Source organism: Amphiura filiformis, chromosome 3 (genome assembly GCF_039555335.1).
Source record: "Amphiura filiformis chromosome 3, Afil_fr2py, whole genome shotgun sequence".
NCBI classification, from domain to species: Eukaryota; Metazoa; Echinodermata; class Ophiuroidea; order Amphilepidida; family Amphiuridae; genus Amphiura; species Amphiura filiformis.
This window is the reverse complement of record NC_092630.1, coordinates 25,450,373-25,478,041: the sequence shown is the minus strand read 5'-3', so window position 1 is coordinate 25,478,041 and position 27,669 is coordinate 25,450,373. Positions and strand designations below refer to the sequence as shown.

Genomic DNA, 27,669 nt, shown 5'->3' with positions numbered 1-27,669 from the left:
AATACATTGTCAACCACAAAAACAAATACACATAATTTTCCTCTATTCCTCATTGAAACCAGTACATATTCATGGAATTTTGTAAATACATAAATAAATTAGGATAACCTGCATGACGTAACAGTATGTACAAGTGTTGTCCATTCAATTTCTGGATGAGTTCCATACCACTGCAAGGTTCAAATTTGGGCAAGAATTCTTGATTCCATTCTTGCAAAGATTTTCCCACATTTGATTTATAACAATCAAAGTGAATTCTCATAAATAATTTACATCTACATGGTAGATACTTGAACAATTCCTGAAAAATTTATTTGCACTTTTCAACAAAATTCTAACCCTGCACTGATATTTCAAAGTGATACCTTTAACCAACATATCCTCCTCTGATGAATCGTCAATCCTCATCTTCTTCATCTGAGACCGAATCCTCGTCTTGCCCAAACGTTTCCTCCGTCAAAGCGCCACGTAATTTTGATTTCATTACTGCTTCCACCGCAACGGACGTCATGAACGGCAGTCCCATACGAGGCGGAGGAAGTCCAAATGGTCGGTGGGAAGGACGTGGGATTGGCTTCTCAGGATCCTCTGACACCGATTTCTCATCACCGTTTTTGGAAGTCCTGGAATCACTCTCACTAGTTCTACTTTCATCAAGATCTTCATTGCATAGTCTATCATCAATACTACTGTCAGAATTTTTGCTAGTAATTTCTGCCTCATCTGGTGATGCTTGTTTATTTTCAATATTTTCTAGCGATTCTTTAGTTCTCTCATCAACACCTTCAGTGTTAGGTGTCTCAGCAGGGCTAGACTGACTTTCACCAGCCTGGCCTGTACGAGAAAGCTGTCTCCGTTCTCTTTCTTTTGACCTTTGACCTAGCACTGTATGTAGTTCTTGAAGTAAATGTTTAGTTTCTTCAGCCTCTTGTCTTCTCCTGGCCTATACAATCAAAATACAAAAGAAATGATGAAAGAAACATGAAGTATACAAAAAACATGTCAAGAACATCAACAATGTGGAAATTGCAGACAGTTTGATAATTGCTCCCATAATGTTTATACCGAACTAGATGCAGTCCTTGGAATCGATTATTAAATATTGGAATTTTTATTGTGTGAATTTTCAATCTTATAAAAATGTCACCCATGGGCTTTCAAAATGAAAATGGTTTCACTCTATCTATACACAGAAGGAGGCAGCAAAATGTAACAGAAAACGACTGAAAAAGTTGTGATTTTTCAAGTGTTTTGAATACAGGTACATAATATAGACGAATCCAATTTCACGCATTCCTACTCCTCAATGGCTGCCAAAGTTGGGTCCCTGTCGGGTCTGTAACGAGATGTTATAGTATATGGATTAGCCTCCTGATTACTCTAATATGTTATGCATTAGAGCGGACATATTACATGGTGTCATCAGATCGAACTCATTCGCCAAGATCAGAGTTATAATCGCTAATTAGGGTGTGTATGAGCTCTCGCGATTTTCAGCGACTCCGAATTCGGCACACTCGACGCTCAGTCATACACTCGATAAATTATAAATGCTAGTTGATCGAAACGACTATCAAGATCGTTGATCTGTTTGCATAGGCTAGTGTATGCGTCCAAGGGTAGTGTAGTTTAGGAACTATAAGCTTTGTAACTTGTATTAAAGTGTTCAAAGATCGTTCAAAAGTTTGGATCAGGCAAAAATGTGTGGAAAAATAAGATGTGTTTGCTAGTGTCACTTGCATATATAATGTTATATTAAAATGCAGCTTAATGTCAGAAAGGTTTCTTAGGCTGCTTTAATGGTGTACCTTCATTAAGACATTGATTTAGCTTAAATAAAGTGAATTTGTTTGCAAACTATCGAGCTTAAATATTAAATTAAGCGTGCACCAACTGCAGTATTGGTAAAACACTATTCATGCTTTAAAAATATGTAACATGAGTTGAAACTGTAGTACTGTAGGTAGCCATTCTCATGCTTGATGTAATGTAACAAGCATGTTTTAAGACTTCTTTTTTTTTTTTTTTTCGTGCAAACGTTTTCGTATTCAATGTTTACGTCCATTGAGAGCGTATAGAAAACAGTTGCACAAATATTTGATTTGATATTGCTGTGTTGTATATAATGTAAAACTGCGTACCATTGTGAGTACCATATCATATGTATCAGTGTATGTTATGTATCATTATACGTATGAATTTAAACCATAAAAGCTGTGCACTTTTGTAATATTTGAAAACATATATGCCAGCAGTTCGTGTAAATTTGAACAGGTAAAGCGCCCTAATATTGGAAGTTTATGCAATTTGGTGATTTTCAAGGCCTTAAATTTTAGTGTGTTGTATTTAATATTAGCAAGGTAACCAAATTTGTGGAACATGCCACCACCAGAAAATCAAGAGCAAGCTCAAGCTGCTCGTATTTCGTTACCATTGCCAAAAAATCTCAACATACAGGGTGATTTGAAAAATAACTGAAAAAAATTTCACCAACTTTGGACAAGCTATGAAATCTTGACTGGGTTAAAGAATAAACAGCAAGAGTACAGGGTTGCTACCTTTATCACAGCCATAGGGCTGGAAGCCCTTGATATTCATAATAACCTCCCATACCAGAATGAGGGGATAGAAAAGACTTGGATAAAATACTAAAACTGTGGCAGGACTACTGTGTGGGAAAGACTAATCCAATATATGAGAGATACAAATTTAATAGCTCCATTCAAGGAGATGATTCCTTTGATGCATATCTTGTCAAATTACGAGCCCTAGCAGCGACATGTGAATATGGTGAGTTACTAAACGAGCTCATTAGGGACCGTATAGTATGCGGTATCAAAGACAACACCCTACTTAAAGCGCCTATTACAAGAGGCCGACCTCACGTTAGACAAAACCCGTCACAATGTGTCAGGCTGCAGAGGCCACAAGTGACCAGATGAAAGTCATGAAAGGGCATCAACAAGAGCCACAAGCAGAGGTACGTGCTACTATGCACAATAAGCATAGGCAACTCGCTGCACCACGTGCATCCGAAATTGACAACTGCAAATGGTGTGGGCGTAAACACGAATTGCAAAGAGCAAAGTGCCCTGCTTATGGCAAGACTTGTACTAGTTGTGGTAGGTTGAATCACTTCAAAGAAAAGTGCACCAACACTGAAAGACACAACTATAAAGGTAAAAAAACCCGTGGAGGTCATACCACAGGGAAAAGAAGCATACTGCGCATGCTTTAGATAGTGCTTCAGATCAGAGTAGTGACAGTGACTCTGAATATGATTATGTTGAGGCCCTCAGTATAGATGAAGTTGATGTACATTTCGTCTCTCAGGATAGCTCAGACAAAATAATGGCGCTTTTAAGGTCAAAGGGGCACAGAAATCCAAGCCCAAGTGGATTGCGGGGCTACGTGTAATGTAATCCCAAAGAAATTCATCCCCAGGAGAGTAAAAATCAAAAAGTGCAAAACAAAACTCTCCATGTATAATAAGACGGTGGTACCCGTATTGGGAAAATGTCGGTTGCCCATAACAAATGTAAAGAATGGACGCAAATATTTGCTTAGATTCTTAGTGGTCAAAGAATCTAGATTCATACCATTGATTGGTAAACGACACGCGGAGCAAATGAAGCTCATCACTGTCCATTATGAGAACATTGCAACAGTTGGAATCTCTGGTACAAATCTAGATTCAAAACAAAATGTAAAAACAGCCTATGCAGACGTCTTCACCACCTGCAGTATTGGTAAAATGCCAGGTAAAATACATCTGGAAACAGATAGTGAGGTAACACCTGTAGAAACACCACCACGCAGGGTCCCTATTGCCGTAAAACCCAAGCTCAAAGCCGAGCTAGACCGACTGACTGAACTACAGGTAATACAGAAAGTCACAGACCCAACGGGATGGGTCTCCGCACTAGTTTGCGTGGAGAAGCCAAACGGAAAAATTCGCTTGTGCATAGACCCCAAACCACTTAACACAGCGTTAAAGCGCCCTCACTACCCTATGCCAACCATAGAGGAAATATTACCAGAACTAAACGATGTCAAAATCTTCACAAAAGCGGATCTGAAGGAAGGGTTTCTACAATGTGAGCTAGACGACGAGTCGTCAGTATTAACCACATTTCAGACTCCATGGGGTAGATATAAATGGAACCGCCTACCCTTTGGTGTCAGCCCAGCTCCAGAGGTATTCCAACAAACTTTAGACCAAAATCTTGAAGGCCTACAGGGTCTGTACAAGATCGCTGATGACATTCTAATCACAGGAAAAGGGAGACACTAGAACAAGCTCAGAGAGATCATGACGCCAACCTTGAGTGTTTCCTAAATCGCTGTCGCGAACGCCACATAACTCTGAACTATGACAAACTTGAACTTAGATGCCAAGAGGTCAGCTTCATGGGTCATATCCTGACAAGCAACGGACTTAAGCCAGACCCCAAAAAGCTGACTGCCATAAATGAGATGCCAAAGCCACAAGATGTGCCCGGGTACAACGGTTCATAGGCATGGTGAAATATCTTGCCAAATTTGTACCGGACTTATCAAACATTAGCGCTCCCATTAGAGAACTTACCCACAAAGACACCCCTTGAACTGGACTTCAGAGCATGACGCTGCCTTGAGCAGATCAAACGACTTGTGACAGAAGCACCGGTTCTTAGTTACTTCGACCCGACAGTCGCTACAGAAGCACAAGGTGATGCTTCTGAAAAAGGACTAGGCTTCGTTCTTCTGCAAAATGGACACCCAGTTTCTTATGCCAGTCGCAAGGCTCACTGATGCTGAAACCAGATACTCACAAAAAGAAAAAGAGCTGCTAGCACAGGTATTCGGACTGGAAAGAAATAACCAATATACATATGGACGCCACATCATACTCTGGACTGACCACAAGCCCCTTGTATCCATAACAAAGAAACCATTGACCGCTGCACCCAAACGCCTACAGAATCTTCTGCTGAGAATGAACAAGTATGACTTTGAAACCGCTACATGCCAGGAAAAGAGCTCATACTCGCAGACACCCTCTCGCGTGCATATTTGGAGAACACTGACCGTTCACAAACAGAGACTAATATTGAGAGTATTCATACTGCTGACTATCTACATTTGACAGAGAGCACACGCAAGGAACTGCAAGATGCCACCGCACAGGATACAGAACTCTCGCATGTAATCAGATACATCCAGCACGGTTGGCCTGAGAAACCTCATGAATGCACTCCTGAAGCAAGACCGTATTTCAATATTCGTGATGAGCTGTCAATTCACGACGAGATCATTGTCAAAGGATTACGCTGCTTCATTCCTACATCCATGAGACCCAAGATTCGCAACAAGCTCCACGCTGCACATACAGGGATTCAGAGCACAATCAGATACGCAAGAGAGACTGTATACTGGCCAGGGATGACTAGTGAACTCAAACACATAGTCAGCAAATGCGAGACATGTAACACTTACCCCCAAAATCAGCAGAAAGAACCTATGATAAGACATAAAATCCCAGAGTATCCATGGGAAGAAATTGCTTGTGATATATTCACCCTCAATGGACAAGACTATCTCTGCACCGTAGATTACTTCTCCGACTACTTTGAGATAGACAGATTGACAGGCAAGAAAGACGCAACAGCCATCATAAGACTCTTAAAGAAACATTTCGCAAGCCATGGTATTCGGTAGCGATTCTTTAGTGACAATGGTCCTCCATTTAATTCCCAACAGTTTGCTGAGTTTGCTTCAGAATACGGTTTTTCACATTCTACCAGCTCACCGACATATGCCCAAAGTAATGGTAAAGCAGAAAAAGCGGTGAAGATCGCTAAGCAGCTACTCAAGCAAGCGAAGAAGGACAATGGAGATATCTACTTAAGTCTACTAATTTGGAGGAATACTCCATCTGAAGGGCTAGAAAGCTCGCCCGCACCAGAGACTTTTGGTCGCCGTACTAAAACAAACCTACCCACACGCAAAGAACTTTTGCAACCCAAAATAGTGGAGAATGTAGTAGACAAGAAAGCTAAGCAGAAAGCCAAGCAAGAACACTACTACAATAGAGGTAGCAAAGAATTAGCACCTCTTAAAGCAGGTGATACAGTGAGAATCAGACCCACTACTGGAAATACTGAGTGGGAGAAAGCCAAAGTACAATCCCAAGTGAATATCAGGTCATACGAGGTCATCACAGAAGACAGTCACAGATACCGCAGAAACCGCAAGCATCTGAAAAAACGCAAGAATCATTCTGTAAAGCCCCAGAACCTGACTTCCCATTCAGCAACGCGCATGATTCGCTAGACAACGCAGCAGAGTAACCCAGCTGAAACGCAAGCTAAACCTACAGTGAAAATGAAACAACCATCAGAACCACTGAGGCGTAGTAGCAGAACGCATAGAGCACCTAAGCATCTAGAGGAGTATGTGTGCAACTAAAAAGGAGAGACAAGGACATTATAGACAATTAAAAGCACACTTGTTAGTTTGTTAAACTTTGTTTATTGTTAACTGTTGAACAGTTTATTGTTGCTAAAAAACAATTGGTCAAAAATGACACAGGTCTAGAATTCACACTGGTTCATAATATCAAGTGCCATAATACCTTTTGTGTATTACACTCTTCCAGTATTATAATATTATGGTTTTGATACGGAGAACACAGGAGGATTCTCTTCTTTTCATTATGAAAGGAAAGGTGTAACGAGATGTTATAGTATATGGATTTATGTAATACCGCCCAGCCATATACACCGCGATGTTACTTAGCTAATAAAGTATCGCCCATCCGGGCTTCTCCAACATGGCCGATTTAGATAAAACCACGTTGACTTTATAGCCTGATTATTCTTATATATTATGCGACTCATAGCCTCCTGATTACTCTAATATGTTATGCATTAGAGCGGACATATTACAGGGTCCATCTCACCTAAAATGTGAAATGATGCGGCCTTGGGAGGGTATTTTAAACTGCATTCTATCACCTGTGTTACATGTAGACAAAAGAATAATGACAGTGTACAACACAAAAGAATCTAAGCGGCTTTAATCCACCCAATTGGGCAGTCACTACACCAGTTTGGTGCATGCGGGGACCTGTCATGGCTGACCAAATCCTGACCATGACTTGGCTCGTTGGATTCGTCTATACCAATCTCTCAATATCAGCCTATCAGGTGGCAATTTACTGTAACGCGTCAAGTTTTTGAGTGAGGAGAACATTAATAGAAAATAATACATCACTGTTATCACCGATCAAAAATTTTGTGCAACTTAGCGTTTCTTGTACACCTTTTTAAATACATTTGAATATGCCTTAAACCTTTAAGACACTTGATTGAGCAGGAATTATTTTCAAATGGCACTGAGCTGCATAGCATACATGATGCCAAATTTGTGCGTGCAATTATAGCAAAATAACTGTAACTGACTACAGTACAACCTCGTCTAGAAGCATATAGAATGTTTTAGAGTAAGTAAATAAATTACCGATACAAGCATACTATACAAACAAGTATTACTGTAAGACCAATCTATTGTATTGGCATATTTACGCATGTATCGTATCAATTAAGCGTTCATCAAAAACAGTCTATATGCTTGTAGACAATGTTTTAAGGAATGTTTTTAAATTTCTAACACTGAGCATGCTGTTATCAGTGGAAGCGCGTCATCTCCATATCTGTTTGTGATTCCTATTCAACACTGTACATAAAAGGAAATATTGAAAAGTAAATGTACTGAAATCTACATACCTTTTCTTCCAAAAGCCAATCGGAATCCAAATCTTGATCTGCTGCGCAGTGATCCTCATCAGCCATATCGGCCTCATAAACCTGGATATGAGTAAGAAGAGTATCACTGAAGTATATAGCTTTTAAGTCTTCCAAGACACTTACAGTGTTTTCCAAACATACAAATTTGGAGAAGAGGTTAGAGAGCATTGGACCTCTACCATTGCCCAAAACAGGGGACAAAATCAAGGGAAGTATTATTGATATTGTCCATGCAGCAGCACAGAACCCATGCATAGTGTGGAATCAATGAGCCCCTCTATTGAGAAAGAAATGATTTAAGTCTGAGGGAAACAAATTATAACATTGAAATTTTACATACAATATCTATACAAAATTGAATTTCCCTCATTTTAAAAGCTCTCTCTCTCTCTCTCTCTGCTCTCCCTCAGTCCCATCCCCTTTTTCTTTCTCAATCGAAGTTTGTACTCCTCTCTCTCAATCTTTCTCCCTCAGTCCTTCAACTTCATAATGAAACTAGCCCTCACTCTTCCCAATTCCCCTATTTTCTCTCCTCTATCACTTTCTCCCTCAATGCTGACACCTCCTTCATAATGAAACTTGCTTTCTCTCCATCTTCCTCATCAATACCTCCCAATTTTCCATCTTCCTCTCCCCTTTAAGGGGGTACTACACCCCTGGCCAACTTTGTGCCTATTTTTTGCATTTTTTCCAAAATTATAGCGCATTGGTGAGATATGTATATTATAGGGGCAAGGACTACAACTACTGCACTGAAAGGCAAGTAGTTATTGATTTATTGATCAAATATTGGTTTTCCCTCATTTTTGACTATAACTCAACTGTTGTCTGTGCTGAAATAAAATTTCCAGTGCAGTAGTTGTAGTTCTTGCCCTATAATATACATATCTTACTTGTCACCAATGCTCTATAATTTGAGAAAAATGCAAAAATAGGCACAAAATTGGGCAGGGGTGTAGTACCGCCTTAACACCTTCCTTCATTTGTTCTATTCCACATCTCCTTCACTCACTCCTTACCCCTTTCAAACAAAACTTACCACATCTTCAAAGTCCATATCTTCTGGTGCTACTGGCATAACTAGTGTAGCCATTGGTAACTCTGCATCAGGATCAGCTTCCACCTGTTGCTCTGTTTTCACGTCTCCTGAAATAATAATTGTGTTTGTGGATTAAAACGTATTTCAGTACATTCCTACCCCTCAAATAAAATGAATAAGAGGCTGTCAAAGCATATATCATCAAATATAATATCAAACGTTTGATTTGTGCTGTTTTTACAGCTGAACTTGCTGAAGAATAGCACTAAATGTAAAGGGATAAAGCAAAACAAACTAATGTTTGATTGTGTACGCATGATTCGTTTGTACTAATAAGGTGATTTTCAACAATGGAAAAAAGGGGGCTTCAATTTTGAGAAATGGATGTTTTCACAAGGCACTGTAAAGACCTAACAGTCACTGGCTAATATCTTGATATAGAGAAAAATGACATATATTTCACAACAGAAAGACCTTTACATATCACTTAAGCTATGTGAAAAGAAATCCCTATACATCAGAGCTCTCATACTGAACTCTGTATCAACCTGTCCAAGTGATCCATATTAGTCATTATTATATGGCTCACAAGTGGCCCACTAACATTTCAATTTTTAAATATCTTTGCATAGGGCAAGATCTGACTTATGGCTGTAACTCACAATCTGGTAAGCAAGAACCATGTTCACCAAGATTGTTCATTGTCAACATATTTTTAGCCCTGTTCAGGGTTGCCAAAATATTTCAGCCCGAATCGCGGGTCAAATAATCGAAAAGTCGCCCAATTTTTCTCTTTACCATTGGTTTCTATGGGGCAGGAAACTATCGGAAGTCGCGGGAGCTAAAGTTGAAAAATCGCCTTTTTTTTTTCACCATTGGTTTCTATGGGACAGGAAATTGTTAAAAGTCGTGGGAAAAATCTTCAAAAGTCGCCCAATTGGGCTACCAAATCGCGGGTTTGGCAACCCTGGCCCTGTTGCATACATTTAATTTACCTGTAGTCTGTTTCTTCAATTGCTTCCCTTGTAGCTTTGCAAGTGCCATAGATGCCTGCTGTAAACAACTGTGACTGGATTGGAGCTTTTCATTGGCTCCTTCTAACAGTGTTTCTAGAATCTTGCAGGTTTTCTCCATCTGATCTTGGTTACTGATGACATCCTCTGATAAACTTGTTATGTGCTCCTCAGATGTTATTGCCCTAAAATATGAGTAGAACATGATAATATAACAAGTAGATGAAAAAATTACGCATCACATAATGTTCTTGCTAAATTTTGGGACTGCATAGAGTGATGTACCCTTTATCAAAAGTAACCTGACTTAAACCCTAAATGACATTTGACCATAGATTAATAAACCAGATTGAAACGTCCTGTGCCCTCTGAGAATGTTACAGTGTTTGAACCTAACAACCTCGCAGTCATCTGAGCATACACAAAGCACTTAACTTGTCAGCCTTTTCGCACGCTGTGCTAGCGTCCTTCCTTCGCGCCACTTTCAGTTAGCTACCCACCTGTATTTATCGTTGACCCCATGGGCTAAGGTCTACCTTCGATTAATACGCTTTTGACAATTAATTATAAACATTAACCCAGCTAACCAAAGGATTCATTAACTTCTGTACATTTTGAACATATTTTTCAATATTCTCAAAAGAACCTTTAACCTCAAATCTGTTGACAGAACTTGACACCACACCAAATGGTCACTGTGTCCAAGCTGCATCAAAATCCATCAAAGCTTGTTGCAGACTTGGCCAAATGTTATCATTTTGTGCTTTAAATCAAACTGTTTCTCCAACATTCAAACTTTGCACTTACCCATTGAGAGCAAAGTCCAGATGCAATCTCAAACTGTGCACGGCGGTCACAAGATGCTTGCCCGGAGACCACTTGACCTGCAATGGTTTGTACTGACCGCCGTCTCTCCTCCTTGATGTAGGTCTTTCCTTATGCCATTCGTAGCTGTGATCAAGCTTGGTCAACATCTTCTGGCTTGTGCCTGTTATATTTGACAGGATGGTGTGCCACCTGTGAAGGCTGCCGGCATCTGTTGAAAGCAACCAACTTATCATGAGTATGGTGGCTGCTCAGTGCACAGAGTTCTCTAGTATTGAGGAATCTTTACCTTTTTAGCTCACAGTAGCAATAAGTAAAACAAAGATCATGTATCAGGAATTCAAATATGTTATGGTCTTTGAGGAATTGGTCAAACAATTTTTTTTGGGGGGGGGGAGGAGGGGGGATACTTTCGGGCTTGGCCATCCTCCATTGATGTCATCAGGGTTGTACATGTAGCTAGGAAACTTTTAGTGCTGGGTGGCATTTGTTGGAAATTTAGCATATTTGGCAATTTTTGGCCAAATGGACCAAATTCTTGACTAATTCAGTAAAATGATGCAATTTTTGCCTCTGAGTGGTGGGCTCCAGTGCTAAAATTGCAGCTGAGTGGTGGCTCCCACCACCGCCCACTGTAGCTACAACCCTGAATGTCATCATAAGGATATGTACCTACCTAATTTCTCACTGGCTTGTATAGCATCAGGGCACAAGCACAGCATAAGTCTCCGAAGAAATTCAGATTTCAACTCAACATACAGATCGTACATCACCTAAATGAAACAAAATTATTTCATCAAATATGTAAATTTGTCATAATCATTGTGGTTTATTTAATCATTGTGGTTTGTTCATAGTGGTGAAAACCAGATGTGTTGTAATTATCATATAACCTTTGAAGTACCTTATACAAGGCACTAAGCATGGACAAAGACTATGACCAAAACGACTTTGCACTGGAAAAGCTTTCATAAGGCCATAGTGGTCAGCAACTTCCTGTAAAGTGTGCTGAGGCTTGTAGATCAACGTCTAGACATTGTGCCTGTGCGCAGCGCACTATAGTGGTCAGCGACAACCTGTAAAGTGTGCAGAGGCTTGTTGATCAACGTTTTTTAACGTCACCCTCATCAAGATTAGTTTTGTTCTTTGGGCTCACCATTATTAAAAATGTCATAGTTGCGCATTTATGACCACTGTTTTAATGTAAGGTCGCAAATTACAAGGTGCATTGCATCACAAAGAGTCCAGTGTGTGTGCAGTGTGAGAAAGCAACCAAGACTTAACTGTCACATTAATAGTAAAATGTGCCTGAAATGACTTGCAAAATAAACCAACATGCCTTACCTTCAAAACAGCCAGAGGTCTGGTGGTAGGTGCACCCAAAACATCCCAATCATCTGAATATGAATCCTAAAGTTAAACATATCATTAGAATACTGATTAGGTCATGTAGACATTACAATAACAGGTTTCTAGTAGAATTGAATGACTTCGCCTTTTTAGTAGGTGACTAGTCCACATGTAAATTTTGACTAACCTGGTACTGCTTGTTCTAGTAGGATGTAACAGTTTCATTATTTAACTTTTCTGACATCATTGAACATGAAAAAGTTAAGGCTGCCAACAGATGATTTTATTATACTGAATACCCCATAGTTCCTAATAAATCCCTGCCCTATTAAAACATTATTTTTGCAATCAAATGTGACCAAAATACAGAAGAAACTTCTATGCCGTATCATGTGAATAGGTTCAAAACCGACAAATTGCTGGCCATTACGATCGCAAAATTGCATGGTCAAAACCTATTCTTACTTACACTTCCATCCAGTTCATTGCCAAATTATAGCAGAATTAAGTAACATCCTTGTATAAAATTGCATTTATAGATGCTATTTGCACCACCATCACGAATTTGAGCCCAGAAACGAGTTATACTTCATTATTGTCGGTGATTTTTAAGCTGTTTTAATTAAATATGTTTCCAATAAACATCCATCTTTCTTAACAATTCCACGCCCTAAATGCGATTACTACAAATAACACAGTATTCAATACGTTTTTCATTCCTGAAGGTTCAGTGTGATATAAATTGATTTTACACAAGTAAATTTCTGCCTTGTTGAACGTTAGTTCAAGTAATGTGTGAACACAAGCCAATAGACCTTTCATACCTGTGACTTAAGAGATGGTGATGGAATAATTTTGTCCAAATCCATCTTGGCCAGATAGGTTGTTGCTCCATCTACTTCAGGTTGAAGTCTGGTATGCTGCAGTAACCTCATTGTTGCCTCTCTCAACCCGAAGATCTGTTCTTTGCATGTCTGGAAGCACACTTCTCGAAGCAGAGGACACTGTTGCTCAGCGAGGAGATTGTCCAGGCCATCTAGCTGTGCTGCTGGAGTGAATGGTGTAGCTCTGAAAATTATAATCAATATATAATATGAAAATGATTTAAAAGTGGACAGATAGCTCTTTGTTCCATCTACTTCTGTTTAAGTTTTGTTTGTTGCAGTAATCTCATTGCTGCTTCTTTAAACACCAAGACGTTGTTTGCATGTGAAACTTGCATATTAAACCTAACATGGCTAAAGATCACAAAATACCACAAGGATAACCACTGTGCATGCATGAATCCCATGATGCAATCACCTTAAGTGCTATATGCTCACAGAATCACTGACCGGGCCAGCGAAACCCCAGTGGCATTGCTCGGTGATTGTGTGCTTGGCACACAAGGGGTCTGAGGTTCGAATCCCAGGGTACCAATTCACTTCTTTGTTCATCTTCTCTCTTCTTTTTTGCTTCTTCTTTAACTTCTGATAGCAGAAAGCAGCGTTCAGTGTCAGGGTTATCAATATTATAAATGACACAAGACATAAGAAGCTAACAATACAAACTACTTACAATGTAAAACCTCTGCTGATGACTTCAATCTCTTGCACATATCTGATGCACTTCCTCAGCAAGCTCCCATACTTGTCATGAAGCGTCACCAATGAATCTAATAGCTTCATATTGTCCTTGTGCTGTCTGTGTAAGAGGTTGTTTACCCACCATGCACTGCCATAGAGGGTAGAATTCACCAGACATAGGACTAATAGTACCAGCCATGTGATGATTTGAAATGAGGTGATGTCACTCTCCAATGATGCAGCCCTGTATCCACCGACACAGAGGCCCACTAGCGTTGCAAACAGACCAAATGTACTGCAATCAGAAGATGAAACAAGATAGGAGGACACGCAATTTAGTGTACGGACTGGATAAAAATCCCAGTTCAGGGTTTTGCAGCTGCAATTGTGATTTTTGGATACAATTGCATTTTTTGTTGTTGAAAAAAGCAAAATTTTCAAAAAATTGTTTGGAAATTTTTTTTTTTTTGAAATCAAGGTACTGTTTTTGGCTTCCAAAATAATTGTGTTTTCCTCTGGTGTGTGATTGAATGCATAGTTCACTGCAACCGGCACTTTGATTCAAACTATACAGGGGCAATTCCAAGCAAAAGTGGACATGACTCAAAAAAATGAAATTGCCAATATATATTTCTTTTAACTTTTATATTATTCCAAACAGATGTAAGGTTCAAGTTATAAACTTTTTTCGGCATTTTTCTAACATTTTGGTTTTTTTTTTTTTTTTTCTTTGGAGAGTGTATTTTAAGTGAAAAACTCCTGTTCAACTTAGATATTTTCCAAGTGGGCCTATTTTATTAAACATGGGCACTTTTCTTTTAAATTTGATACATTTTATATCTCTGAAATATGGTCTTCAAGAAACATCCAACACATTTTAAATAATCCCCACTAATTTTTTTTTTTCTTTCATTTGCGTTTTCATAGCACTAAATATGGCGTAAAGCACGAGTTACCGAAAAGATGCATTTTTTATGTATTTTCAAAATGTTGACAATGTAATTGATGCCACTTATTATTTTCCTTCTACTAGTAGTGCCTTGAGTAAAAATAAGAAATTAATATACAAAACACTATCCATCACATAATAATGACCCGTTAAAAACTGTAGCACGAGTTACCAGTAGCACGAGTTACCGATGTAGCACGAGTTACCATAGCCCACTTCCCCCTGTACCAGCAAAGGTAATGCAAAATCTACCACTTGGCAGCAATAGAGGATCTCCCAACTACATGAATATGCATTTATATGTGACCATGGTATTGGTAACTATTTTTTTTTCTTTCATTGCGTATTCATAGCACTAAATATGGCGTAGCACGAGTTACCGAAAGATGCATTTTTTTATATATTTTCAAAATGTTGGCAATTTAATTGATGCCACTTATTATTTTCCTTCTACTAGTAGTGCCTTGAGTAAAAATAAGAAATTAATATACAAAACACTATCCATCACATAATAATGACCCATTTAAAACTGTAGCACGAGTTACCAGTAGCACGAGTTACCGATGTAGTACGAGTTACCATAGCCCACTTCCCCCTGTACCAGCAAAGGTAATGCAAAATCTACCACTTGGCAGCAATAGAGGATCTCCCAACTACATGAATATGCATTTATATGTGACCATGATATTGGTAACAGCTTTCTAGCAGCAGTGTAGCCAGTGGGGGGGGGGGGGGAAGCCTGCCCCATGACAAACTAGAATTATGCAGTTGGTAATTAAGGTGCCCATACACACACACACACAAAAGTGTGTAAATAACAAAGGTTTGTAAATAAAAAATAATATGCAATATGCAAATAAGCTCATTAATATTCATAAATATGCAAATAACATGACACAAAATTATACAGCACATCAGGCCACCATATCCAACCAAACCAAGTTTGAAGTTGATTGGTTATTGTGTTTATACAAATGTAATGCTGCAAAGTGGATTAATGAAAATGTAGGCAAAATTTGTAAAGCTCATTAATATTCATAAATATGCAAATAACATAACACAAAACTACACAGCACATCAAACCACCGTTATTCTATCACCATACCGGTACCAAGTTTGTAGTTATTGTGTTGGAGCTGTACAGTGGATTAATGAATTTGCTTCCACCCGGACAGCCAAACAAAGAAAGAAAGAAACAAACAACCAGGCAACCACACATGTGTGGGGGCCAAAAATTAAAGAGAAAAGTGACCTCCTGTCGCAGGAAAATTAAAGTAAAAATATGGAAGGCAAAGATAGAGATAAGATTCAAGGAGCCAGTTTCGACCCGATCATGTGCCAAAATAGTGTAAATTTATTTATACCAAATTTTTGCACACACCAATAAAGTCCTTTTTTTTTGTAAAAGCTCAAAGACTTTACATTGTACAGTCTCTCTAAAAAAACATGCTATTTAGCATATATCCCACTATCAATACCTGGTCAAAATGATGCAACCAAAATTTTTAGCCCTCCACCCCCTAGGATCTAGCCTAAGAACCAATCAATTAATATTGGCCTCATGGAAGAACAGAGGATACCTTAAAACATCCACTGAATGAGTAACCGAGGCAAAAGAAGAAATAAAACAAACAACATTGTTGATACTGAGATTTGTATAGTTCTGAGATTTGTATTGGAAATTGGTTTGTTGTTGAGTGTAATGAGGCTCATTTTCCAGCTTAGTGAAGTGATTGAAATCGGGCAAACTAGAGTATTTGCACCAAGCAGGAAATGGTCTCAACCAAAAGATGACCAAACATTCTAGAACTCAGAAAGCAATTTTTAAAAAACTTACAGAGCAAATAACCATGAACATTACAAGTTTTGTGAGGGAATTTAGAGTCAAATAACATGGAAGTAAAAGTTTTATCAATTGTTGACTGTTCAATTTAACTGTTTAAATTTAAGCCCTAGAATAAAATATCCAAACAGGATCAAGCAAGGCGTATGTAAGGCTGGGATGTTTGTATGTAATGTGTGTGGTACATTGTATGCTGGTACATACACTGAATAGTGTTATTTGTACATAGATGGGTTATTTGGGGGTTATTTGTACATAGATTGAGTTATTTGATCATTACACCAGTTGTTGAGGAATTGTTATAAAAAAAAATGACATTTAGATGAACGATACCATTTTATATATGGCCGGACAAACTGTAGCACAAGTTACCGTAGCACGAGTTACCATGTTTTTTGCCAGTCAATGTAAAACTATGAGGGGCACAACTTTTTAAGGTATACCAAAACAAACCTTATTATAGCAATTACTTATCATATAATCAATAAGGCTTTAGTGTTTTTTGTTTTAGCACACCATCAAAATAAAAATGAGTGATTTTTAAGCATGTCCTCTGCTCAGTAGCACGAAGTTACCGATTTTACAGCTGTCCCATACATACAAAAGTTGATATCCTGAATTAGCAATACTATGAGGATCTAGCCTTGAATGTTGGGTATTAAAATACAAAAAATATAGATTCCAATCAAATCAATTTAAAAGCTGGAGCACAAAGTATGTAAAAGGACGCCATAAAGTGTAGCACGAGTTACCGTGGAATTGCCCACAGATGCATAAGATTAAAAACACATAGATTGGAATATTCCATGCCTGTGCTCTCTAAGCGGACTAGAATTCAGCTGATGCCGGTACAGCGTTCAGACCTGGCACCATAGCTCATCTTACGCCCAAAGTTTCTTTTGTGTATGCTTGCGCTATTTGTGGTTTTTTTTAGTTCGCTCACGCAAACCTGACTTGGCGTCGACCCCATAGGCAACATGCCCACATTGCATGGTATGTACAGATGAAAGGATTGACAGCAAATTCAGGCTCCAGCAATTATTAGTTTGATAACAAAGGCATCTCTGACATGCTCTGATGAGATCAAGAAAGTTTGGATTCTGTCAAGTTTGTGCATCTCTCACTGGAAAATAGCATACACCAAGATAAGAATGTCTCACCATGCACCAAATTTTGATTCCTAAATACACTCCAACCTCTCTTATCCAGACCTCTTTTATATGGATCTCTCTGTTATCCGGCTGTGAAATTTTCACAGGAAAACATGTTTTTGATGATTTAACACCTAAATTCCATGCTCTGAATGCTTAGAATGACATATCTATGTTGCATAAAGCACTCTAGTGCTATATAGCCCATGTTAAAACAATCTTTTGTTGTCACAATTTCAGTCCTTGGAACTTTCTATGCAGAATTACATGTAATTCACTTATCAGGATTTTTCACTTATCCGGACAATGCTTGGTCCCATCATGGCCGGATAAAAGAGGTTGGACTGTAGTGTGTGATCTGTAAGTACTACATTGTGCTGAACCACATCTTTAAATTTGTAAGCTCCTGTGTTAATGTCAATCTGATGATCCAATACTGTGGATTTCATACTGTAAAAAAACTCTAAAAATTTTCGCGCCAATATTGAACTGCTCACACTAGTTTTTCCAACTTTTTGTAGGCTTCCATCTATACACAAAATTAATATTTGTGGTAGTTGCTTGTAAAGCAAAAAAAACTAAATGTGGCATGAAAAATTCCACTTTAATAAAAATAAAAATTTCCCATTTTCAGTTGTTTAGATTGGCTAATAGGAGAGACACTAAACATTCTTTTACCTCAAAACTTGTGGAAACGTTTGTCCATTCCCAATTGGTCCATCTGGATATGCGAGTTCCCTGTGAGCACTACCATCTGGTACCTTCTCATTACTGTACATCAGTAATATCTGAATATCTTCTGTGAACATGGACTGGCTGTTCAAGATCACTGACATGTACTGTGGGAGATATGTTTCTGCCTTCATGGGAAAAAATAAAGACAAGTAAGTTAAATTAAGACTACTACTGCTATATATATAATATATGATATAAATATCGCTAGGGATCAACTCAAAGTGGGGTGCAAATCTGCACATAGAAAATTTTGTAAGGTTAAACAACAGATCAGTTTGACATTGAACTCTGGCTTCTTATTGGATTTTGTGGCTAGGGACCAAGTTTATCAACTTATTGGTGTTGTTGAACTTTCAGCAAAATACATGGGAGGCCAGGGCAAGACTTGATTAAATAATGACCTTTGTGTAACCTGAGCCAGAAATTCAAGAGTCTGCCTAAATATCCCAGCCTTAGTCAAAAAATATAAATATTTTTAATCAGACAGATTTAAGAGATATACTAAAGTTTGTTTGGCTTATAATAGGCAAAAAGTTTTTGTAGCAATTTGTTACTGTGTGCATCAATAAAGTCCCAACGTACGCTCGTGTTAATTAACATAAGTGTGCGCCAGTAATGCATTATGCAATGCACAACTAGCATAAATGCTACGCCCAACTGCATGCCATTCTATATCAATACAAGATGTTATGAGTCAAATTTCTTTCACCTATCGCTGAACAAACTTTAAAGAACAGAGATTAAAAGATTTGTTTATGAATACATACAAATTTTTTATTTTTATTTTAAGCTGTTAATTGTGTATGATAAATGCCTTGGAACTTTTTTTTTTCTTTCTTTTTTTTTTTTAATTTAATTTTTTTAAATTTTTAAAATATTTTAAAGAAAAAAAGGCTTGGGTCGGGGCTATTTTTAGGGTCGGTCTGGTTACGCCAATCAAACAATTTTTTTTAGGCCTTACCACAATCTGTGAATCCTGTTGTCTATAATCCTTCAGTCTGGTAAACCATCCTGATTCCAGTTCTCCATCTTCAGCCTGTAAGAATTTGAAATAGTGAAAATAGTAAAAATCCAAGCAGTGGTTATAATAATTGGCAATAATTGTACAATATCCCGATTATTCTCAATCTTACCTTCTAGGCAATATCTTGATCTAGACACAGCATTTGGCTTGCTTCAACAAAATTCATATAAAAATGGTATATCCAATTTGGTTTTTAAAACAATAATTATCAGTGCACTTTTTGCCAAACATGGATTGGATTGTCTATTACACATGGCTAGAGCACTTACAAATGTAGCTCCAAATTACAAATTAGTAGGCCAAAAAATAAATTTAAAAGTGTTTTGCCTTCACATTTTGGATATGATTAGGTAGTATTTTTTTATGTTTTATTTGCTCTTCCTCTTCATTTACTCCACCAATTTCCATTAAATTATTGTTCCCAGCTGGTTTGTGCTCTTTCATCACCAAAAATTTATGAGTTGAATTGGCCGTCAATCAACTACAGCTTTCAGTGGCCAATGGTCGATGCGTGATATAAATCCACACAATGCATGCGACTTTGCGTTGCAGCTTCTATGACATGAAAGTCAATGGCGCCTCAGTGACCGCCAACCTTAGTCTAGTCCTATTGTAACTATTGCACACATTGTACCTACATTACTGTGCACAGCGTCATCATCCCTATATCTTCATGTCAAAAATTGCCGTGATAATACGGCGAATCCTCTCGTTTTTCAACAGCTACGCATGGCGATTTTGTTCGAGATAGGCCGAGTGACTCAGGCTAAGCATACCATTTACACGATATGAGATACCACAGAGCCTGCCACAGAGTTTCTATTCTACGTTTTTACGATTTGCGCATGATCAGTACCCCATATGATATTGCCATTACAAGAAAATTTGATTTGTTGTCAGGTAAAACCCAGGTTTTGTTTCCAATACACTAACTGGAAATGCAATACACTAATTAGCGGGGATTGCTGTTTGCTGTGGATATATTTTACTGCATTTTATCCATAACAATTTTGAAATCGTTCATCAAAATTGTGATATATTCAACTGTTTGAGAATTACAATTATATATAAAGGAACACAATGTACATATCGACACACTATGCCACTTTAATCTTTATCTGCGTCAATAATAGAATATTGATTTCAATCGAATTGAATACATCTCTCCATTTTGTGTTTGTACTTCACCACTGAGCGATCGATTTCTAGCCAATCAGATAGGACTCCTTTTCTTGCGTTCGGTGAAATACCAATCGCCCGTCACTCACCAACGGAGTATTAAGTTTATATTTATAATACAGGGTGTCGACACTGTGCGGTGTTCAAGTTTGTACAGTATATTGTTAAGAGTCACTCCTACATGTACACAAGTCACATTCCGCAGTCCCATTGTTTCATAACCAATTGAAAACATTTTGGAAATTTACAAACAATCAGCGATTGTTATTTCAAGCTCGTCACCGGATGGTTTGTTTCTAGATGAAGGAGCATAAACCAGGATCAAGACTACTATTAAACCTACAATGAGAGCACAATATTTTTTAAACTATAAAGAACCTGATTACATAATTGATCAAATTTTGACATTTTCACTTTTTCTTCACATTTTCTAACTTTTCCTGATTTTGCAAAGATCCAGTTGTTCGGGTAAGGCCAACACAATTTTTTTTTCTTGACCTGACAGTGCAATTCACAACATCTTCCCCCTACATGTAGAATGCAGTGCAATTTATAGTGTGCTGAAGTAGATGATAATTTTAGACAATTTTTTAATACTTTGGCCATTCATGCCAAAAAAAAGGGTGCAAGTAGCCATGGTAACAGAACTCTGTAAAGGACTGCAAAAACGAAACATCAAATGAAAAACATGCACAGGACCACAAAAACATCACCTTGACTGATGTCACATCAGAATCTTCAAGTTGCTCATGGGTAGAGGTTGTTTGACAGGTAAGAAAGTTTTCATCTGGACAGGCCTCCTTCAGGTAGTCGTACAGAGGAGAATTCTATGTAAAAAAAGGGGGAAAAGAAAGAAGTTTAATATGATCATGATTTGGAAACTGCATTTTTTTAATACAATAAAATCCATAATCATGCATTTAGATTGTAAAATCAATTTTTTGTGTAAACCTACAAATATCACCCTTTTGTGTGTATTCTTTCCTTTCCTTCCACCATATACGTGCTTGCCTCAACTGATTGAGTATCAAAGCACCTGGCTTTACGTGCAGTTTACCTACATTGTATGTACATGTACGATCCTGGAACCTAGGATTGATTGCAGACAAGAACCGGGGATGGTCCCCCTTCTCTTTGCGAATAGCCCTGACACTTAACGTGCACAGGGTTTTACTCTTCCTCAACACGGAACCAACAGCTTTACATGACTTCCGAACCACAACATGTCGCACACACACTATACCTATATCTGCACGTGCTAAGCAGTGTGTGGTGGTGAGAAGAAATTCCGCAATTTTATGCTGTGAGACTGTGAAGTAACTGATCACAATTGTAGGATTTCCGACCTTATAGGAACATTTTGGGAGAGGATAATAGGGAGAGGAAGATAATTCTCACCTAAGGCAAGCCCAAGGCTCAAACCCTCACCGATCGTATTCTCCAGTCCCGGCTGACAGCGCAGTTGACGCCTTAACCGCTCAGCCATCTCGCCCTCGAGATGCCACACTCATTCAGAAAAAGGTACGGTAGGTATGCTAGGTGAATTCAAATTTGCCATCAAACTGCATCATTTTACATGTCAAATTAAAGCCCTTGAGTAAAGAAAGCCAAAACTGAAAACATTTTTGTCATAGCACTTTCCGTAACAAAGTTACATCTTGTCAAAGATTGACTTTCATCAAAAAGATTCAGCTAGCAAAATTCCCCAAAACGGCTTTTCGGGGGTGTTTCTAGATCTTAGTCTCATGGCGATAGCAGCTTTTTTTTAATGGAACTGCTATCAAAATCCTCTAAAATTCCATGTGCAACTTGACTATCACCATAAAAAATCATATATTTGGGTCAAGTGAAGTATAGAAAACATATTTATGTAGGTTTCCTTCACCGACCTATTCTCGAATAAAAAATTGAAATTTCTATGTAAATATGCTTTGTGTTTGGGCCCCGGTCTCAGCGAATTTCGCTGACTAGCAAATGTGTTAACTAAGAGGTTTTCCTGTGATACCTAAAAAAGGTATTACAGGCTGTACCTCATGCCACACTTATATCTGGTTCCATACAGCAATACGCAGTATTGCTGTCTGGTAAGCAGGTAATGCAATTGAGACGTCGTGAATTGAGGCGTCGGAGCCGGTCAAACACAGAGGACTAGCCTACATCCCGTATCCTACTATCGCTCAAACAAGCAAATCTCTTCACGAATTCACTCACCTTGCGATCCTACATCATCAGTTGAAACAAACATCTAAGTTTCCAAAAACAACTTTGTCATTCCTCAAAACTACAAGTAACTTCATTAATAAAAATTGAAATCATACTATTACCCGTTATTGAAAATTTTGTTCGATTTATGTGAACCAAAAGAACGCACGAGTCGAGTTCAGTTTACCAAAATGGTAGCTCCTGCCTCCTGGTCACCTCAAATATGATGTCAGTATCAAGCTGCTTATTAAACGGTGGATCGGATTGGTCAGAGATATGCATATGGTCATTTTCACGGTAAAGGGTGTAACTTTGGATTTTTAACATTTTGATCCGTAGTTTTCTAATAAAGCCACAGAATTTCATGATTTTTGGCCACATAAGTCATCTAGTTAGCAGCTACCTTGGGTAGCATAATCATCTTCGGGAGTTACTGCGTTCAGTTTTAGCAGGCTTAAATGTACCTAATATTGCCATTTTGAAAAACTGTAAAAAATAGTAACATTTTTGTAAAACCCTGTGTTTTCTTCAGTTAGTTCATGGATAATTTTTCTTATCCTGAAAGTACGGTCATATGTTCAGTAAACACTGCCACATTAGATTTAATTGTGAACAGCCCTGTATTTTTGAGAACCGGACTTCGATATTTGTCGTTTCGGAGGCTTCATTTTCCGTTAACAATTGTTAACAAACTTAATGGGTATAGCTTTGGTTCATAATTCTTGGTTATTTCTTCACTTCTTCTTGATTCATAACAGTAGATATCTTAACTTGAAATGGGTAACAAAAATTAGTTGATTTGCAAGCTTTTAAAAATTTTATAAAATCTTGACTTCAAAGAGCCGATTTTCCGTTAACTTTTTTGAATCCTCCCAAACAAACTGTTCAGCAAGCTTGGGCAAATATAAATAAGAGAGCTCATCCAATCTATTTATCAAAATGTAGCAAAGTAGATCCTCAAGTCACTTGTTTTTAAATCATGGAGATATATATCACCGTTTGAAAATGGGACCCAATACAAACTTTCCGTTAACAATTGAAGCCTCCGAAACAAATGAAGCCTCGAAACAACAGTAAGCTTAATTATCATCTATGCATATCTAAATTGATATGTTCCATATTGATATCTGCATTGTAATTGTTGCATGATATCTGCAGAATGTCATAAATTTAAAAAAAAATTGATATTATGGTTAATGCTTGAAAAATATACTGATATCCAAGAAAGCCCGTTTCGGAGGCTTCACATGCAAATAACACCATACTTCACAAATGGGTGAAAAAATTACCATGTTATAAATCTACAATATCTGCCGCATAGAATCATTGATTCAATACACACAAGAAAATAACAGCTTAGATGATCCCAACAGTGTTGTTTTCAAAAAAAACACTTCTGCAATGTTTAACCATTGTTAACATGAAGCCTCCGAAACAAAAAAAAATGACTTGCTGTGATAATTTAATTTTTGTCACAACTGAAATTCAATACTTAGAAGCAAAGCATGAAAATTGGTAATTGTGATATTTTTACCTATTTTTTCATGTCAACTTCTAGTAGTTAGCCAAATATTTTACTTTTATGATCACCTGTGTTGTTAACTGAAGCCTCCGAAACACAAATCGCTTGAATTGCCAATTCTAAAAATAACTCCAATTTCTGTGAAACTTGGCTGGGAGGTTCCTTTCATCAAGTAGTATTTGTACATGAAGTTAGACATTTAAATTATTTTAGGAACCCAATTAAAACTTAAAAAATATGTTTAAGGTTGGGAAATTTCCATTGCAAATGACCCTTGATGTTAAAAATTTTCAAAATTGCAAAATTTTACAAACATAGCAAAACATGGTATAAAATTTAACTTATATCTGTTGACTTACTTTGGAATGGGATTTCACATGTATTCCAGCTTTCATGTCATAATTTTCTGAGCTTATGTAAAATACATTTTTTTTAGATTTTAACCAAAATGTTATGGAAATGTCAAATTTTTTATCAGAAATCAAAAGGTTTAAGCCTTGAAACACTATTTTACTGGAATTTAAGTTGCTTCTATGCATGATTACAGTAAACAGAAACATATTTAAGTGGTTTGAAATTTTGACCCTAAAAATCAAAAGTTACACCCTTTACTGTGAAAATGACCATATATGAAAACAGCGATGCGGATGCGGATATAGTATCATCACCGGAACTGAGAATTGCGACATTTTCGATGTTTGTACCGGGGAATTTCAGACACAGAGACTCTGCGGAGATTTCGACAAATTCGTCCAAAGGTAACCAAAGGGTACATGGATCGAATCCATGGGTTCCTACAGTCACCCATGGAAAACAGTGTACTGAATAGCTGTACACCATGTCCATATTGGCCAAGGGATGGTTTGTTTACATGGCAATAATTCCTTCAGAATAGGCAATACAGATTCCAAACATATAAAACTTACCTAATATCAGTTTTAGTTGCCCGTAATAACTCCAAATTGACATGACAATTAATTCTATTTGCTCAATTTCATACCAAAATCAAGGAAAACATGGTTTTGTTATTGCAAAATAACATGAAAATGAGAAAGGTTATATCTGGTCATTTGCAGTAGGCCACTTCAGGTAATCAATATTGGTCCTTGAATTGCGTACCTGAGTGACTTTTTGCTCATTGTAATCTTGAGTGATAGTGTTGTAAACTTGATTGCATAACATTAAAGTTGCCAACTGACATCCTTTGTATTTGAGTTGTCTGATGATGGTATTAGAACTGTCATGGATGTAAACATTACACAAAATGTCAACAAAACATGCTACTGCAGAACTCTATGCCTGTATGTGTGTGTCTGAGGGCCGATCTGAGGGCTGATGACACACATTCGATGGGTGTAACCAAAGGGTTGGGGATCGCATTTTTAACTATCACTAAATGTTTCGGAATTGATGTCGGCTAAAAAGTAGACAGTTTCGGGGACTGTAATTGGTGTAGATGTCACATTTTGAACAGTGAGCGATAAGTGACCAATTTGATGCTCAGCACAAGTGACTATCTTTACTCAGGGTAATGCCACACTCATTCAGAAAAAATAGGTATGCTAGGTGAATTCAAATTTGCCATCAAACTGCATCATTTTATATATCAAATTAAAGCCCTTGACTGAGTAAACAAAGCCAAAACTGAAAACCATTTTTTCATAGCACTTTCCGTAGCAAAGTTACATCTTGTCAAAGATTGACTTTCATCAAGAAGTTTCAGCTAGCAAAATTCCCCAAAACGACATTTCGGGGGTGTTTCTAGATCTTAGTCTCATTATGATAGCAGCTTTTTTTAATGGAACTGCTATCCAAATCCCTCTAAAATTCCATGTGCGAGTGACTTATCACCATAAAAAATCATATATTTGGGTCAAGTGAATTATAGAAAATATATTTATGTACGTTTCCTTCTTCGCCAGTTGTTTTAAATTTATGTAAATATGCATTGACATTGTCGGTGAATTTGACTGACTAGCAAATGTGACAAAGCGTTCAAACCTGACTCAGTAGCCTATTGTTATTATAATGTCATCCTTTCATATTATAATAAAGTAGTCTTCGTAAGATAATCCCTTCAAGAGGTGAGCTCTTACAGAAAGTTTTAAAGGACTGCCGACTCTACGATTTACCGTTATATTGATCGTATCGATAGAGGACACAGCATGCAGTGCAAACAGCTCTGATGGACAGCTGACTCATCGCACGGGCCGGGCGTCGAGTCAGGCAGGAGCGAAATTGTTTATTTGTTTATTTACTTGACATCGGACCGGGCGTCGAGTCAAGCAGGAGCTAAATAAAATTGCTCGTAAAATTGTTTATTTTATTTATTTATTTTATCTTGACATGTTTTAATACATGTATGTATTTATGTACCCAGCAAACACAAAACATTTTCGACATCATTCGCAAAAGGTTATAAAAGGTTGTCAGAATATGATGTTTAAATGTCGGGTTATAAAGGGTATATTAAGGGTATAAAATGTTTTCATAATTTTATTTATTTATTGATTGATTGATTGATTGATTGATTGATTGATTGATTGATTGATTGATTGATTGATTGATTTATACATTTCTTTATTTCTTTATTAGTTTTTTTATTTATTTATTTGTTTTTAATTGGGGCTTGTATTGTTTCTTTATGATTATTTTTGGTATTCAATTACAATTATTATTTTTTCTTATTATCAATAGTTACTTAGGCCATTTATTTGCTTATTAACTTTTATTTATTTATATATTTCAAGCTATTAACTGAATCTAAATCTAACTGAATTCATTTATAAATTCATTTAATATTTTATTCATAAATATTTATTTATTTACTCCTTGCAGCTGCAATGATAATACCTATACTTGTACTTGAAACTTCTAGTCTTACTAACATGGGTCTGCTCAATATGGGTATTGATTTATGGACAAGTTAATTGGCCACAATCTATTGACAAACAATTGGTGGCTAGTACATGTATAGTATCATGAAGGAAAAAATAATCCCACTTATAAATTATAATAACAATAGGCTACGAGTCAGGTTTGAACGTTTTGTCAAATGTGTTAACTAAGGTTTGCCTGGGTTACCTAGAAAAAAGTATACTGGTACCTAAAGTATAATTATTCAGCCTTTGTGTTTGGACTGGTAAATAAATATATATACCTCTGTGTGACATCAGCTGACATAGCTACAAATCAAATAAATGAATAATTGACAATCACGACACAATGGGATTGACAGGCCTTGAAATTGGTCAAATTCTTAAGGTTTAAGCTTACCTCCAGTAACACATCTTCATCATCTGACGTTTCCATGGCAAATTATTGTAGTCTTCAAGATTCTTTGGAAATGAAAAATAGACGTCAGCAGTCTGGGTAGCGTGGAAAATACCGGATTTTTGGAGTGCTACCAAACCCTGAAACTTTCAATTTTGCAAAATCTACGACTTTTATACACAGCTCGTCACCGAAGCTATGACGTCATG

General features: G+C 37.4%; 1 protein-coding gene across 1 annotated transcript; it reads right to left on the bottom strand.

Annotated features, from left to right (window-relative positions):
- Nucleotides 1-46: 46 nt before the first annotated feature.
- Nucleotides 47-27,622, bottom strand: LOC140147140 (vezatin-like). Its single transcript, XM_072168920.1, has 13 exons — nt 27,464-27,622; nt 21,177-21,290; nt 19,222-19,296; nt 18,204-18,385; nt 13,575-13,877; nt 12,842-13,085; nt 12,012-12,077; nt 11,344-11,440; nt 10,650-10,878; nt 9,825-10,027; nt 8,830-8,936; nt 7,770-7,850; nt 47-943 (listed from the first exon to the last, which is right to left on the bottom strand). Exons 1-13 carry the CDS (start codon nt 27,497-27,499, stop codon nt 398-400), a joined length of 2,283 nt encoding a protein of 760 aa, XP_072025021.1. The 5' UTR covers nt 27,500-27,622; the 3' UTR covers nt 47-397.
- Nucleotides 27,623-27,669: the final 47 nt, after the last annotated feature.

Bases quoted from the DNA above. Each gene is read 5' to 3' on its own strand.
- LOC140147140 (XM_072168920.1), bottom strand. From the start codon at position 27,499: ATGGAAACGTCAGATGATGAAGATGTGTTACTGGAG. The intron at 10,028-10,649 runs GTAAGTGCAAAG...CTCATATTTTAG, and splicing joins CTGGACTTTGCTCTCAATGG to GGCAATAACATCTGAGGAGC. The intron at 7,851-8,829 runs GTAAGTTTTGTT...ACTCATATCCAG, and splicing joins ATATGGACTTTGAAGATGTG to GTTTATGAGGCCGATATGGC.